General features: G+C 36.3%; 1 protein-coding gene across 1 annotated transcript in view; it reads left to right on the top strand.

The window, feature by feature from the left end:
- ZDHHC21 (zinc finger DHHC-type palmitoyltransferase 21) overlaps positions 1-16,683 on the top strand; it is a 45,271-nt gene extending 28,588 nt beyond the window's left edge. Inside the window, exons 8-9 of the mRNA XM_063129261.1 lie at positions 13,367-13,410; positions 13,871-16,683. Of these exons, the coding sequence (XP_062985331.1) occupies positions 13,367-13,410; positions 13,871-14,003 (177 nt within the window). The 3' untranslated portion in view covers positions 14,004-16,683. The remainder of the gene's footprint in view (positions 1-13,366; positions 13,411-13,870) is intronic.
- Positions 16,684-17,848: the final 1,165 nt, after the last annotated feature.

The following is a 17,848-nucleotide window of genomic DNA, read 5'->3' on the forward strand; positions in this document are numbered from 1 at the left end:
GTTTTTATGTAAGCAAGTTTGAACTGCTGAGCACAAGGGATCGGAAGAGATTTCAAAAGGGTGATTATGGATAAAAAGATAAAGGTATCAACACTCAATGTTAAAGGTTTAGGGGCAGTCGTGAAAAGGAAGAGAATAGAACAAATGCTTAATAAAGAGGGATCAGATATTATAATGATCCAAGAGACACACCAAGGCTCCGAGAATTCGAATATGATAAAATTAAAGTGGCTAGCCTATTATGAAAAGTCATTAGGGACATCAAAAAAAAATGGAGTGGCCACTTTGATTTCAAAAAAAAGTGGGTTTACATTAGAAGAGGTAAAAAAGGATGATAAGGGTAGATATCTTATGTTAAAAGGTAAAATTGAGGGAAAGGTCTATACTTTGATTAATGTTTATGCCCCAAATGAGAGGCATAGAGAGTTTTTTATAAAGTTGTTTAAAGAAATAGAAGAATTTAAGGAGGGGTATGTTATATTAGCGGGGGATTTTAATATGGTTATGGATAATAAAAGAGACAGGTCAAATCCCACTAATGTTGAAAAGAGAAACAATATGACTATATTGAATAAATTAATAAAAGAAAATGATTATTTAGATTCGTGGCGCTTACTTAACGGGAATAGGCCTGGATTCTCATATTTTTCCCCAGTTCATCATACATACTCCAGGATAGATCATATATTTGTTTCAAAAGACTTTGCAACGAGGATTTGTAAAATGGAAATGGGGGTAATAAAAGTAACTGATCATGCCTTGTTAAGTTTAGAATTTACAGTTAAGAAAGATTATAAAGAGGCATATAGATGGAAGTTGAACACAAAGATATTGAAATACAATAAAATAGTAGATAAAATTCGGAAGGAACTGTCGGAGTCATGGGAAATTAATGAAAAAGGAGGAACAGCTGGGTCAGTCATTTGGGACACCATGAAGGCTGTAGCAAGAGGAATCTGTATTAGAGAAACATGTAGTTTAAAAAGACAACAACGTGCAGAACAGGAAAAGTTAGAGATAGAAATTAAAAACTTGGAGGAAAGATATTGGCGAAGTAAAGATAAATATAAATTAGTGGAAATACAAGCTAAGAAGAAACAATTAGAAAATTTAAATATAGAAGAGATTCAAAATAATTTAATGTATATGAAAAGGGAATATTTTGAAAATAGTGATAAGAACTCGAGGTTGCTTGCCAAGCTCACACAAAAAGAAAAAGGGAGGAATGGGATAGAAACGTTGAAAGATAGCCGAGGGAATTATTGTCATGCAATGAAAGCTAAAATAAAAAATTTTCAGGAATTTTATCAGGAATTGTACAAGGGTAAAGAAATTCAACAAGAAAAGGTGGAGGAGTATATTGGAAGGTTTATAAAGAAGGAAATAAAATCAGAATATAAGGAGTTAATGGAGTCAGTAATAACTCAAAGAGAAGTTGAAGAGGTTATTGATAAGTTAAAAGTGGGTAAATCACCAGGAGCAGATGGTTTGGGTCCAGAATATTATAAGGTCTTCAAAGATTGTCTAGTTCCAAAATTAATGGAACTTTATAATAGGATATTATCAGGAGAGAAGATACCTGAATCATGGGAACATTCAGTGATAATTCTGATCCCAAAACCAGATAAAGATTTGACTAATCCCGATTCTTATAGACCTATTTCTTTAATAAATCAGGATGCTAAAATTTTTACATCTATTATGGCCAAACGATTAAATAAATTCTTGGCAGAATATATAGGAGCAGATCAATGTGGGTTTGTGGTAGGAAGACATATGCATAATTTAGTGGGTAGAGTTTTAAATATAATAAATGTAATAAAAAAAGCAAATATTAAGGCAGGTATTATGGCATTAGATATTTTTAAAGCTTTTGATTGTGTGAGCTGGCAGGCACTAAAGAGTATTATAGATAAATTGGGATTTGGAAATAAATTTAAAAATGTAATAGAACAGCTATATTCCCAAAATACGGCGGTAGTGGTGGTAAATGACGGACTTACTGAAAAGATACGACTAGCCAGAGGAACAAGACAAGGATGTCCGCTCTCGCCGGTCCTTTTTGTAATGGTTATGGAAGTTTTGGCGAAGGCACTAAGGGAGGATAAAGAATTAGAAGGAATTGGAGAGGTAAGGGAAATAAAGCTAAACATGTTTGCGGATGATACTTTATTGACCATTAAGAATCCATTAAGAAAATTAGAAAGAATTAAATATCAGTTGAGGGAATTTGAGGAAATTACAGGGTTAAAAATAAATTGGTCTAAATCAGAGATGATGTTGTTTAACTATACTAAGAGGGAAGAAAAGGATTGGGAAGTTAAGGGAATGGAATTGAAAGTTAAGAACGAGATTAAATATTTGGGAATTAAAATTACAAAAAATCTAGAGAATTTAGAAAGGGAAAATTTAACGAGGTTAAAGAAGGAGGTACTAGAGAAATTGGAAAAATATAAAAGATTAAATTTATCTTGGTTTGGGAGAATAGCTTTGATAAAAATGAAGATATTAGCTAAAATTAATTTTGTATTTAGGATGTTACCTATAAAAATATCAGAAACCGAGATAAAAAGTTGGCAAAATATTATTAATAAATATTGTAATGGAGAAAAGAGAGCAAGAGTGAATAAAAATAATTGGTACCTAAGCCAAAAAAAGGGGGGAATGGGTCTCCCAAACATAAAATTATACTACGTAGCAAATAGATTAAGACATGTTGTAGAAGCAATTATGGGAGTAGGAGATTTATATTGGATGGAAGAAAAAATTATAAGTAAGGTAGAGATGAATCTGGAGAATGTTTTTTTTAAAGATGGAGGAAGAAAGTGGGTTGGAAGTATAGATAATCCACTCCTGAGGACTCAATGGGAAATTTGGAGTAAATTTAAAGGGAAGCTGCTTCCGAGCAACTCTCCCTTAGCACCGATAATAATGTTAAAGAATTTCCCAGAGGATCTAAAGGGTAGATTATGTAAAATATTAAAAGAGAAAAATAAAATAAAATTAAAGGATTGGGTAAGAGATATTAAAACAAGAGAAGATATGGAAAATTTGTTAAAGGAGAAGAAGCTATCTTGGCTAGAATATGGTCAATTAGAGCAATGGAATAAAAAGTGGATTAAAGATAATAGAATGTGCAGAAAGATGACGAGGTTTGAAGAATTAGTAGTAAGTAAGGAGAAAGGAAAAGGAAGTAGTATAGTTTCAAAAGGATTAATGAGTGAAATATATAAAATATTGTTAGAGAAGGAGTTTAGAGAGAATACAGAGAAAATGATTTGGGAATCAGATTTGAAGATACAAATAGGGCGACAGAGCTGGGAGGGACTATGGAAACAAAGAGTGTTGAGAAGTTTATCAGTAAGAATAAAGGAGAATTATTTTAAAATTTTATGGAGGTGGTACCTAACCCCGGTTAGATTGAATAAGATAAGTGATCAACATTCAGCAAATTGTTGGAGAGGATGTGGGGAAAAAGGAACGTATTTACATATGTGGTGGCAATGCAAATATGTACAAAGATTATGGAAGATGGTGTTTTCAGAAATTGAAGAAATAGTGGGAATGAAAATAGAACAAACACCAAAAATAGCATTGCTGTCACTATTTGAAGATATAAAGTGTGGAAAAGGAACTATAGAGCTGATATCGAGTTTGTTGGTTGCAGCACGATTGATGATAGCTAGGAACTGGAAGATCCAAGGGGAATATTCTATTGAGGAATGGTATAAAGTAGTATGGGACATAGCCATTAATGATAAACTGACATGTAATATTAAGTGGAGAAAAGGCGTAACTAAAATAAATGAGTTCGAAGGAATCTGGAAACAGTTCCTAGTGTTCGTGTTTACTAAGGGAAGTGGGAAACCACCAGCAGAAGAAATGATTAGATTTTGGACTCAAGAATGATCCCGAGGTGGGGGGTGCACATTTATGTTAAGAATGAAGATGTTGTAGAGTGATAAGGCATATGTAATAGTTTTTGATATTTGTACTCAACAATTATTCAATATGTATGCAGCAGATATTTGATGTATTTTTTTTCTTATTGTGTTAGTTTCAGTTATATTTTGGAAATGTTTATCTATGTTTATATAGTGTTGAAAATGAATAAAAATTAAAAAAAAAAAAAAAAAAGGGATGGAATTGTGCTAATTGGTTAGTGTACAATGCTGGTGCGATGATATTGTGCCAGTGGAAATCAATGCTTACTAGTGCAAAGGAAAAAGTGTCTATTTACCACTGAAATTTGGTGCTGCAGTTGAATTTCAGCAGCGCATTGCCATTTTTTTCCTCCATTTTTCCATAAAACAATTTTGCTGTCTTCTTCTTTCTCTTGATCTTACCATTGGTGATATCCAACACCACACAAATTCTAATGTAAATGACGTTGTGCTAGCGTAAACTATCTCTAGCACAATGTCAATAGCACTTGCTGGCACAATGAGTTTCCCTGGAAAACTCGCTGTGTCAGCAAGCGCTATTGGCATTGTGCTAGAGATAGTTTACGCTACTGCAATGTCATTTATGTTGGTGGTAGTGCAGCATTGGACACTGCCCCATATTTCTTAGGCTAACCATGTACACTGCATCCCATGTGCAAGTTTACCAATCATCCAGAAAAGCAGGTTTATTTTTTCCACTTAAAACCAATAGTTAATTGCTCAGCAATTAATATCTCATTTCTATATCCTCTGGTAACATTCCATTTTCAATAATAATAATAATAATAATAATAATAATAATAATAATAGCCTTAAAGGTATGTATCTTGTCATCTTTTCAATTTAATTTAAAACAGAAATTCATTCTGTTCTAAATATTCAAGAACATTAAAGAATCTCACCTGCCCTCCCAGTTACTTTTCAAAACCAGCTATATCTCACTCTTTGCCATGTGGATATGCATTGCAGATTTTAATGGAGAAAATAGCATAGTGCTTTGGTCAGCCACTCGTCTGGAGCTTTGGACCACTTCTCCCTCTGTACAAATGGAAAATCCAGCTTTCCAGTGGCTGCTGGAAGGTAACAGGATAATCACTTAAGCAGTGATCCTCTGATGTCATTGTGGGAGGCCAGTAAAAGCGGATTATCTGTGACCCAGATAAAATAATTAGAAATTACTTGGACACTTACAAATAACTGATCTACTAATCTCATTTCCAAAGTTAAAAAAGGTCTGTCTCTCAACATAACACTACCAGATGTTTTAGTTGAAGTGCATCCTTTGAAGAGACTAATCTGAAGCCTAATTTTAAGGATTACCTTTGATTGTTTTTTATTTAAAATTCTAAACGGGATGCATTTTCATTTTTCCATATGTTCTTGTAAATGATTAACAGAGTTAAAGGATTTTTCAAACGAATTCTAGCTCCAATCTCCACATATCAAATGAGAGACATAAACAGAAATATGGCATTCTATAGTTTTTTTGGGTTTTTTTAACACTGTTTACAATGTTATTTGAGTTTCTTCTGCTGAAATATTTCTGGATGCATTCTCAGTGTTTTGGTTAATAGGTGTTTCACAATATAACGAGGTGCATTGACATTAGTAATTTGATTAATGCTACCAGAGTTCCTTGTTAATTAGACGTTCAAACAGTATATGGTGATACAATAGTACTGTTGAACAGTTCAAAGGACAGTAGAGAATTTTGCTTCATTTACTCTAGAGTTGAAGGAAAAGAATAACATAATCATTGGGTATTGGGGGCTCTTTTGTGTATTGGGTTAGTTCCAGATATACTAGCAGAATAACGCAGGTGGAAGCTGAATTTCCCATGCACTCCTTTCCCCACCAGCCTCCAGAACAGGGGTCTCCAAGCTTTTTGGACCTGTTGGCATATTTAGGAATTTGAGAAACTGCTGTGGGCATCGCCACAAAATGGTTCCCATGGTGGATGTGGCTAGTTGCATAATGGTTGCTGTGGAGGCCAGGCTAGTCCAAAGTGAACTAAAGCAGCAATGGTGGGGGAGAGAAATAGTGATGCTAGCAAGGCAAAGGGTGAGATGGAGGGAGGAAGAGCAAGACTAGACGCTATAAAGGGAGAGAAAGAAGACTGCCCTTACGTTTTTGAAGGTTTTCCTTGAAACTGTTTTTTAAGGGGGCATGGAGGTGAGAACTTCATGGGGAAGTGCCACATTGGGGATCCCTGCCCCAGAGCCTTCTGAAAATGTTGTTCGAGGGTCAGGTGATCTTGCCAAGCGGGGTGGTGCAGGGAGCTAATGATAAGGAGTTGCTGGAAAGAGATATCAGAAAGTGGGGCACAAGATCCACCTGATTTTCTGCAAACCACCCATTCTGCTACTTCTCAGCATGGTCCACCAACCCTTGAGAAACATTTTGGTAGAACTCTGGGAGCTGGCAGGGGGAGGAGTGGGCAAGCAAATCTGCACAATTTCTCTTATTGCCCGCTTCATTTCAGTATAAGGTGGCACTTTTGCATACACAGCTTACTGTGTCCATTGTAATGAATGGGGCAGCCTCCAACACAGCTTATTTAATTGCCCACAGACCATGGATTGTATTGTTTACTTTTCACTGAGAATGCAGTTGAGAAATTCTGTTCAGACTATAGTCATAAAATAAGTTACACAAATAGTATTAGTGTCTTCAACTGAATGGGTGGTTTCAGAACTGAAGGCCAAGTAGCTTGGTCCTCTAAAAGCTCTCCTGCGGCACACCTCATTTTCTTTGGTCATAGTTACATTTGCTGATATTTTGATCTGATGTTGGCTTGGCTCCAACGTAGCCCAATGGGACTTCCTCATTCTCTTGTCCTCCTGCAGCCCTGTGTGGCCTCCAAATCTGCTCTGGAGGGACCCCAACTCTCCAGAGCAAATTCGGGGTTGTGCAGGGGGCTTTAGGGAAGAGTTTCCCTTCTGCTGGTGGAATGACTCCATTGGATCTAAGCTATTCTTTTTGATAGGCTATTGTAATATGAGAGTAAACATTAATAACAAAAACAATGTGTTTTAGAATATTTAAAATAAATTATATATTACTCAAATCAAAATTTCTTAAGGGTGAAGCAGTTTTACATAAAACAAAGTGACTTCGTGGATCTGTAATTTGAAAAAATCTCCAGCATGCAGTGTTGATTTCCTGCCCTGTAATATACACCAAACATTTTCATATAACAACATTGTGATCACAGCTTGCTATAAAAATAAAACGCTTTTCATCTCAACAAATAAGTATCGTATTATAATTAAGCAAAATATTTTAATCATATGTTTAATCAGATAATCTATTAAATACTGTTTTGATTAGTTTAATAATTAGGGCTTTAGTTGTTTTTTCAAACATGCTAGAAATGTAATCAAAAGCAGTATTAATCCTTATAATTAAGTTTTAGCAGAGCAACAATCAGGATCAGAGTAGGATGACAGTATTCTTCTAAGACAATCATTGTCTGCACCTGCATATATTAAAATAAAAATAATTATGTCAAGTATGGTTTTATGTGGGAGTTTGTTATCAGATTGGCCCTATAGCTTACTGTAGAGTTAAAAGGCCCATCCTGTTTTTCATCTTACTAGGTTTTTCAACCTACTCATCTCTGACCCTTCTTCTGAATTATGTCATTTATTAGAAATGTATTAAAATACTTTATACTTACTTTCTAACAAGCAGTTTACAATAAAAGGTGTACTATTTATCTGATTTATATCCTGCCCCATCTCAGAGACTCTGAGCAGCTTACACAATGTCTCAATTTCTCATTGATATGACTGAGTCTTGTGCATTGTGAAGACTAGATAATTTTACAAATTAAATTGACATTAACAATCAAACTTTAGTCTTGAAATGGAATTGAAACATATTTCTTTCAAAGTAGAAAAGTGTTGTAAACGTGCAAATCATTTAACATGTACCTAACACATCCTTGAAGTAAAAATAACACTTCGTTTCAAATGGTGCATATTTAAGAAAACTACAATGATGTCAAACATCATAGTAATTCAGAAAATGTATTCTGTATTTATTATTTAAATCTCATACATCATCTTTGCTGTCAAGTCCGTCAAGAGTTTTCTTATTCACATGGGAACTATCGTACACATGCAGACTTCTCAGATGAGTAAGGACTTCCCTGTTGCTTTTAATGTTGGAAGCAACTCTACTCATGAACTTTCCGCAAAGCTTAGTTGCACGGAAACTGAGATTAAATCTGGATCCAAGTTTAAGATGGAAAGATGTGTATGTACTGATATACAGAAGCATAGGGTTGGATTCAGATTTAATCTTGTACAACTGAGCTGCCAGAAGTAGACTTCACCACCTCCTCCCCATGGCTGCCCCTCCAGCCCCTGAAATGCTACCCTGGATAAGCTGGCGGGCGTCAGTACTGCTCAAATCAGTTGGAGGTATGTAATCAGAGCCTTTCTATCCAAGAAAGGTAGATCCTAGATCTTATGCACAGTATCCAGATCACAAGAGGCAATAATTTGTTCTACTGATTTCTACAACCCATTAATTAAAAGCAACAACCCCCAGAACTGACCCTTGAAAAAAGCTGCTGGATTCAGTCCTCCTAACAATTCATTTATTACCATTCACAGCTATTCAACCAACTTTGTATCCATCCCATAAAGTTTCTTCCCGCTCAGCATTTTACGTCAAGTTTGTGAGCTTTTTTCAAAAGCGTTACTGCACTTGTTATCAGTTTCATACTACCAAATCAGTTACAAGTAAAGTCCCTTGGTAAAGTTTTAGCACTTATTAACTTATCCTAACTTCAGATATACATTAAAATGCGTACTCTTGTTTCATTACTGTTCCATTGCATTTCCAGCTATTTTTAATACTTACTGAAGATGTCTTTCAGCCTTGTCACCTCAAGCTGTGATCTTCTCAGATGTACAGAGTTAAGCAGGGTCATCCTGGGACGGTATTTAGATATATAGCAACTAGAGAAAGCTGAAACACCGCAGGAAATATTGGTGATTCAGAAAGCGAAACATTCCTTCTGAGCTGGTATTGAATCAATCAATACTGTGTTAAGGGCTGCTGTGCTGCTGGATATCTGGGATATAAGATATATGTGTAATACAGGATTTCCCCATCTGTACCTTCTTAAAAGAACAGTATAACTACACATCTCTGCACTGGGTCCTGAACAACACTGGGTCCTACAGAAGTTCTGAACAATTGTGTTATTGTTTCCTACATTTCTTGTTTACTTCTTCCAGTTGCAGAAATTAACTTCACTTCCTATCCTTTTGATGTATTTATGAATTGTGGCTTCCACATGTTGGATGGTGCACACTAGGAAATTTAATTTTTTTCCCACAGGGGTCCCAACATACCCAGCATGAACAGAAGGCGTTTATGTGTGTTTCCTTACCCCCTGCTTCCTTACCTCCATTCTTACTCCTTCCCTTGGCTCTTCATTGCATGCTCACTCTGAAAGGTCTCCCAACTATCAAGAGTAGCTTTTGTGAAGAGGGACTGAAGTGGGAAGGGTAGATGGGCCTCAGTGTGCATCTGGTGTTGTCCATGTGGTTTGTTAGGATCCTGGTTTTGGTTAATTCAGATACTCAGTTTTTAAAAAACAGTTATCGTAAAATTTCTCCTATCTAATTCCCTAGATTCATTCATTCATTCAGCCTGATTAAACAAAAATAGTTTTTATCACTGCTAGAAAATAAAGTACATATTTTGACAAAAGCCTCTGATGGCAGAAATTCTTGAAATACCAGACAACACAGTGCATTGTCGATAGAGCATCCTTAGCTGTTCATTTCATTTTCATTCCATTTACTGCGTTTTTATACTGCTCAATAAACAAAGCTCTCTGGGCAGTTTACAAAGATTAAAACCCTAAAAACATATCGTGATAACATAATAAAACTATTTACATACAGAAATATAAAACAATTTTACAGAATCAACATTGAAAACCATAGGACCCATTAAAACCCTTATCATATGCTGTCAAATGCCTGGGAGTAGAGGAAAGTCTTAACCTGGTGCTGAAAAGATGTTAGATGGACCTCACTGGGGAGAGCATTTCATAATTTGTGGATGAGGGGAGCACACTGAGAAGGCCCCCTCCCTTGTTGCCATTCTCCAAATCTCACTTGGAGGAGGACCTCACATGATGTTTGTTGTGTATCATAAGTTCCTATTGGGAGAGGCATTCTATCAGGTATTGTGGACCTGATCTGTGTAAGCCTTTGTAGGTCAAAATCAGCACCTTGAATTGGGCTAGGAAATATACAGGCAGCCAGTGCAAGCGGGCCAGAATTGGTGTTGAATGTTCAAACATTATAGTCCCCACTATCAGCTTGGCCACTGCATTTTGCATAAGCTGCAGCTTCCAAACTGTCTTCAAAAGCAGCCCCATGCAGAGTGCAATGGAACATGGGGCAGGAGGTCTAGAAACACTAATATAGTTACAAGCCTAAAATTAAAATAAACCAACATATCAGTTGGTTTACAGACACCCACACATGGATGTTAAAATGTAATCGGCAAAATCTTGGCTTTGCTAAGATTCAGACTGTTTTGGAAATGGAACCTTAAATAGCCCCTGCATTTTTATTAGGATTATTTCTCAATGATCCTGCATTTTAGAAAGTACTGTTCCTTTCTACACCTGCGAGTCTGAAATGATTGGAACCCCCAGATGGACAGTATGCTTCTCAGTGCCAGTTGCTGGTGAACGCATGTAGGAAGGGGATGTTGCATTCGTGTCTTGCTTGTGAGTTTCCCATTAGGGAATCTGGATGGCCACTGTGAGAACAGTATGCTGGACAAGATAGGTTCCAGCTTGGCTCATGGATAAACACAATTTTTGGGAGAGAGATTAAAGTCTGCCATCCATTATTTGTGATGAGCGGGCAGACATGTATGGGGGACATTCCATGTGAATGGATGGGATTGGCGTTCTAGAAATAAGTTTTTAACCTCTTGCCTTCAAATTATTTGCTTGACTTTCAACTGCAGTCTAACAAAAGCAAGCTGCTGCTGCATCTAATTCACTGTCCTGAGTCTGCCTGCTAAAATACTTAGGTTGCATTTAATGTCTTTTTCACATTATAAGGTAAATAAGTTCACTTCCAATTCAAAGTCGATTTCAGGCTCACCCATCTGCTTGACAGGAATATTCTGAGGAGTGGGTCACAAGCTTGTTTTCATGAGTTCAACTGTCAGCACTATTCAGTATTTCACCTTTGAACAGTAATGGCTTCTTTTCTCCTATTTTGTCAGTGTAGCCATGGTGTTCATCTGAGGTCGCTGAGCTACCTTTTTGAATGTCAAATAGCGTTTAATGGCCCCAGTTCAGGTTAAGTGAAGGAAAAGCATTTTCAGAATGGAGAGGGATAATTGTTCTGGTATATTAAAATAACAAGCTATGAAATAACACATATGGGCAGCGCATCAGTTTAGATATAAAAATATGTATTTGTTTTATTGTAACTTACAATAAAATTGTAATATGCCACCCAATAGGCAAAGTTCTCTAGGTGGCTCTCAAAATTAAAACCATAAAATACAACATGATAAAATACAATATAAACGTTTAAAACAACTGTATAAAATAAAAATAACTGAAATAAAACCTAGCAGCAGTGCAAACATTTAAAATACAGTAACATATTTAAAACAATAGAAACTGAAAGACTAAAATACTTGGGAAAATAAGAAGGTCTTGACCTGGCACTGAAAAGATTACAGTGTAGGAGTCAGACGAGCCTCTCTGGGAAACTCATTTCACAATTGAGATGCCATAACAGAAAAGACCCTTAGAAGCTACCCACGTTATTTCCTTTGGTAGGAGCTCCCAGAGAAAGACCTCTGAAGACAAACTTAGAGTGCAGGCAGATATACATGGGAAGAAATGATCCTTCAGGAGACAATATTTTCTTTTCTATAAAAAAAATAGCAATGACTCAAGATATCGCATCAGTTTTTGAAAAAGGAAAACTTAATTTATTTACAGAAGATGATCGTAACTCTATATTACCATGCTATTTTATTTATTTCCATGAATATTCTATTCTTATGACTGGCTAGGAAGTTGTTAGACATTTTTCAGTCTAAATATGAAATGGATTTGTGTCATAAGTAGAAGTTCATTTTGGCCACAGTCCTAAGCAGCCATATACAAGCAAGCAGATAACTGCATCTAATCACATGGTTGAGCATACAACCCAAGTTTATATGGAAAAGTAATTACTAATTTCCACTGAATAACAGGTTGCAGGGAAAACTTTCATAATGCCTTTTGGAGGATTGTAGCCTTTGTTATAGCAACATATCTATAAGACCTGATTCGGTAATATAGATATGTTTATTAAATATCTTAAATACTAGATTTTATTCAATTGTATGCAGTGAAAATCTTTATGCAAATTAGGATAATTTGCATAAGGTTATTTCCATCAGAAAATATTCAGTTTGCAATGGAGAATTTTCAACTACCTGAGAGAGTGATCTAATTTAGCATATTTATTTACTTGTATTTAGCAAACAATAAAGTACCTCATGTTAATTTTTTGTCCAGTGCACTGCAAGTTTTTGACCTGACGTATTTGAGAGGGAAAAATTAAAGCACATTTAGGCTGCAACCCTATGCCCACTTACCTGGTATTAACTCCCATTGTATGCAATGAGACTTACTTCTGAGGATTGTGCTGTTAATGTTACTTACCGTCTAGTCCTATTCATGTTTACTTGGAAGTAAGCCCAGCTATGGTCTGTGGGGCTTACTTCCAAGAAAGTATACATAGGATTGCAACCTTAAATTTTATATTATATAGAAATTATTGGGATACTTGTAACAATTCGAAGCCAATAGCATGTACTTTCCTTACATTGTTTAAACTCAAGAAGAAGAAAAAACCTAAGGTACTGAAAACTGTTGACATTATTTACTTTCAGCAACTTAAAAGAGCTGTGCCTGGTATGCTGACAACCACTTATCTATGTCAACAAAGTTCAACTGTCTTCCACTGAGGTGGTTGGGGTACCTTCAGTTTGCTGTCACTACTTATAAGTTCCATTTCACACTGAGACATATGTGTATTACAGTGACATGTATGTATTCTCTCACATACTTGCCAGAGATGAACATCTGAAAAACATTAATTGCAACTTTGGAACTGCTAAGTTTGCCTGATACTTTATTTGCAATAGGAATCGATTTATTGTTACAAATGGACAATTTTCCACAGAAGAATAAATCACTGCAAATATTTCCAGAAATGTTTCCATTTTGGTAAAGTTTTCACCCTACATAACTGGTTGTAAGCATTGTATGTATACTCTGTCTAATACGTACTTTTAAAGAAAACGTATTTTGCATCTTAATTATGGGAGGGACGATTTAAGAACTTTTTCTCTTTCCATAACAGGACACTACAAGTATAGAAAAACTGGCAAACTGTTGTGAAGAAATGTAAGTATCTCTGAGTTTGCTAAAGGCTTTATGGGGAGTCATGGAATTAAAACTTATATGCGTGAGAGACGCTGAAAGTGCTAATAAAAGCTTTGCATGTCTAATTTTACAAGGCCTTTTAATGAAAAAAAAAACCCTTCAGATTATTCTTTCCTATCTAAAACCATCAAAACTATGTTTTCAAAGCATAGGGGAGAAACAGTTTTTGTTCGCAAACACTTTATTGATCGTGAGAATCATCTTTGCTTTAAGATTGCCTTTGGTTGATACAGATGCAGTTTGTGCTTCTTATAGTTAAGTCTCAGCTGCATACTGTAGTGAAAGAAAAGCTGTGCTTGTGGTGGCTGGGATGCAATTCATCAGAGTCAGGTAATGGATCCCCAGCCAATCTGTATTGTTCTAGTTGACTGAAGTGCACCATGGGAGTGCTGTCTTTCACTAATAATGCTGTCGTCTGTAGATCGAGACCCCGAAAGCCATGGCAGCAGACCTTCTCAGAAGTTTTTGGCACTCGCTGGAAGATCCTGTGGTTTATTCCTTTCAGGCGAAGGCGACCACTGCGAGTTCCCTACCACTTTGCCAATCACGTCTAAACAGATGGATGGTAGGCACAGATGGGTCCTCCATGCTGGAAGTGCATTGCAGGTTTTGTGATAATAGAACTATGACAGTCCTCAAGTCAATTAAAATCTACCCACCAATCTTAGACGTCACGATGTGCCCCAGGCTTTATTTTAATAATAATGATCTTGATTCCGTTTTGGGATTAATGTACATTTCTCTGATTGCTTTTAAAGTGTACTTACTTTCAAATTAGCTTTAGTACTTGAGCTTACTAACAAACACAATGATTGATCTACAAATCTTAAAACGTTTTTGTTTTGATACTAGATAATACAATGATATGTTTTGATAGAAACTCTGTTATCTACACAGATCAAAAGGTTTGGAAAGTGTCCTGTCTGCCTTGAATTTTTTTAATTCTTTTTTATTAATAATACGTACTGGATGATACCCATTTCCCGCTAATCTGGTTTAGAACCCACAATGCCTGCTTTTATTTATGAAGCATATTAATTGAGCAGCTCATCTCCAGAAAAAGTGGCATTTAATAGGGAGTGTTTTTAAAGGAAGCGCAATTGTGTGTCTTATGTCCTTAGTTTTATACGGATATGTTTTTGTTATTCTTGTGTAAAAAGAAAAGCCCAACCTACTTATTACTCTAAAAGGGGGAAATGTTGTTATAAAAAAAATCCTTCCTCATCTTTGTAAATGCAATAATTAGCCCGATGTGGTAGATGTGTTTTAGAAATGCATACTGGAATATCACAATCTAGCCGTAGTTAAGCACCTCTGAAGTCCCATTGGTTTCACTGGGAGAGTGAATCACCTGCTCAGCTAGTTCCAAAGGGGTAACCATGTTAGAATGTTGCAGCAAAAACTGCAGAGCTTTGTAGCACCTTAAAGACTGACCAATTTATTCTGGCATAAACTTTCATGGAGCTGGGCTGCTGTTTTACTTGAGAGTAAGTCTCATTGAACTTACTTCTGAGTAAACATGTACAGGATTGTGCTAAGTGCTTAATTTTGGCGGGATTGTGCCTATAGTTTTTACTAATCACTATAACATTGTTATAAACATATAAATGCTATGTTGTTGCTATGATTACATTTGTTTTGTATAGTCACTGTTAGAAATATTTAGAATTTAAATTTTAGGTGTTCATAGTTTGGGTAATATATGTGGGAGATATTTTTTAAAATAGTATTTATTTAGTAAATATGGATGTTAAAGATAAACGTTAACTACTGAGTATAATATTGTTCTAATTCAGTAAGTCCAGTAGGTTATAAAAGGTGCGATAAACAAGCATAGACAATATTAGAGGTGATCGAAATCGTCATCCGAGTCATAGATCTGTGACTGATAAGATATGAAATCTCCCAAATTTTTGCAAGATAACCGTGTTTAAAAACTGCTGTTCAGAAGGTTTAGTCATGGGACAAAATCAGCTTGATGTGGCCTGTGATCCAGTCTTGTGTGAGAACAACAGTTCACAGAATCAAGGTGTAGCGTCACAATGCTCATGCACGGATACTGTGGTAAAATCCCAGTTTCACTGCTGGCACAGAAGGAGTTACTGCATTACTGTGCTGGATCTTTTTTCCTGACATTGCCTTACAGTAGCTACCCCCACCCTCCAGTTTGTTGTCAAGCCAGCCAGGACATGCAGCCTCTGTCCTTGCACTGCTTCCTTTGTGCCTGCATGTCCAGCTATATCCAGCAGTGAAGCCAATAGTTACAAGTGCTGGGTATTGGTAAGTGATACATCTCCAGTTCAGTCTTCTGAACTTGCCATGTTCTAGGCCTTCCTTTAGGCCCAGTTGAAATGTGGGGCTTCCACAGACAAATCGCTTATCTGAGTAGTGCTCCATAGAGTTTTGCATATAATAGATTGCAACATTTGCGTGCCCACAATCTGCAGCCCACATGATGGTGGCATATGAATACTACATATGGATGAGATGGTACACAGAATAAGGACTTACTGGATATTAACTAGCTCATCCTTCCCTCCTGCTGTACAAAAAACAGAACCTGTTGTTCTAAACTATATCTGACAGATGTTTAACTTGGTTATAAAAGCTTTGAAATGTGGTTATTAGCAAATAGTTCCCATACCTTAAGAACATGCAGTTATAGTGCAAATGAGGCAATGGTTACTGCTTTGCTGAAACCTGCTACGTACAAAGTTTACACCCTGTCCTGAACATTGTTTTTCCTGGCAATTGTGATTGCCAGGGGGTTGGACTCGATGGCCTGCTTATAGGCCCCTTCCAACTCTACTATTCTGTGATTCTGTGATGATAATGACTATGACCCAGCAGCTATTTCATGGTTTCCGATTTCTATGGCACAGTCACTGGTATCTTCATTTTGGTTCTGTGCTTAGTAAAGCAGTAGTTTTAGGAAACCATACATAAATAAATTAGAGAATTGCTCTGTGCAATTTGATTAAGAAAAGAGATGAGGGTACTAGTCTTCCAAAAGTCACAAAAGCCTTTTAAGTTTTTTAGATCCAATTGGTGTATTTCTTTTTAAGGGACACAACTGTGGATTACTTTTTGGCTAGGATTGTTTGTGAACTGGCTCCTGTAACTTCATTTAACTCATTTTAATTTTAATCAGAACAGCTGCTCTGTGGGGTAATGTTTATTTCTAATATTTCTTTCAAATTGAAGACATAAAACACTTGAAGCTAAACACATAAAATACTGCTTTCTCTTTAATTTCCTATTGCATCCTGTTGCTTAAGGTAGGGTGAGCAAAAGTTATGAATACATGTCTTTTGTAAAGCTTACATTTAAGATAATTTGAATACATCACTAAAACAAATTCTAAAAGTTTCCACATGTTCTATGTGCTTGAGAGATCTATCCTTCTCTTGTTCTCAAAGTGCCCTCTCTTGGTTGACTTGTGAAATGACATTGGCATTCCAATGGAATAGAAGGGCCATTCTAGCTTCAGAAAACAGGAATCAAGGTATTTTTATGCTCATCTTTTCATATAAGAGTATATTTGTGCTGGAAAAAGTGGTTAGATAACAGTGGTCCAGTAAATGTCCCTGTATGAAAAGAAAAAACCTTAACTTTTAGACGTACTCCTTCTGATATGACTATTAATATTCCTGTCTGAAAATGCAAGATGAATCAAGGCCAGTAGATATTTGTGCCTACACTGACATCGTATGTTCAACCTAGACACTGAAGTGCTAGGGCCAACATGCGCAGGATAAATGGCCAGTCATTCAACTATGATACAGGGATAGGCAGTGTGGTGCCCACGGGTATCAGTGTGCCCCAACACATCCTATTCCTCCCAATTTTCATTTTAAAAATATTTGGCAGCTAGGATTGCTTCAAAGTGAAGTGGGAGCCTCTAGCTGCTGCCATCCTAATTTCCCATTAATGCCTGGGCAGGTTCCTTGTCCTTTGCGATTAGCCATGCCCACCTATGGCAGCCATTTTATGGTTGTGCCCAGACAGCTTCTTAAATTCCCAAATGTGCCTTTGAGCCCAAGAGGTTGCCTACTCCTGTTCTAAATTCTAATAGGGCAAGCTTTTGTCAGTTCTGAGATGATTAACTCCTACCAGTTCTGGATATATTGTTATCTCTTCCTAACAAAACAGCTAAACATTATTAATCAAAATTGTAAAATGTTATAAATTTAACAATACCTGTATTTTTAAATATCCAGTGTCCGTCTTGATCCCATATTAAAATGCACTGATGATGTCAATTTAAAAGGAGGGGGAGAATATTTGCTCTTGTTGATATTGCCTCCTTTTCATATTGATAGATAGTCCTGTGGGTTCTTCTCATAACCACTAAACCCCAGATTTAAATCTCAGTAAATTCCTTTTCTGGTGGATCTGA

Source organism: Elgaria multicarinata, chromosome 6, assembly GCF_023053635.1.
Source record: "Elgaria multicarinata webbii isolate HBS135686 ecotype San Diego chromosome 6, rElgMul1.1.pri, whole genome shotgun sequence".
Lineage (NCBI taxonomy): Eukaryota > Metazoa > Chordata > Lepidosauria > Squamata > Anguidae > Elgaria > Elgaria multicarinata.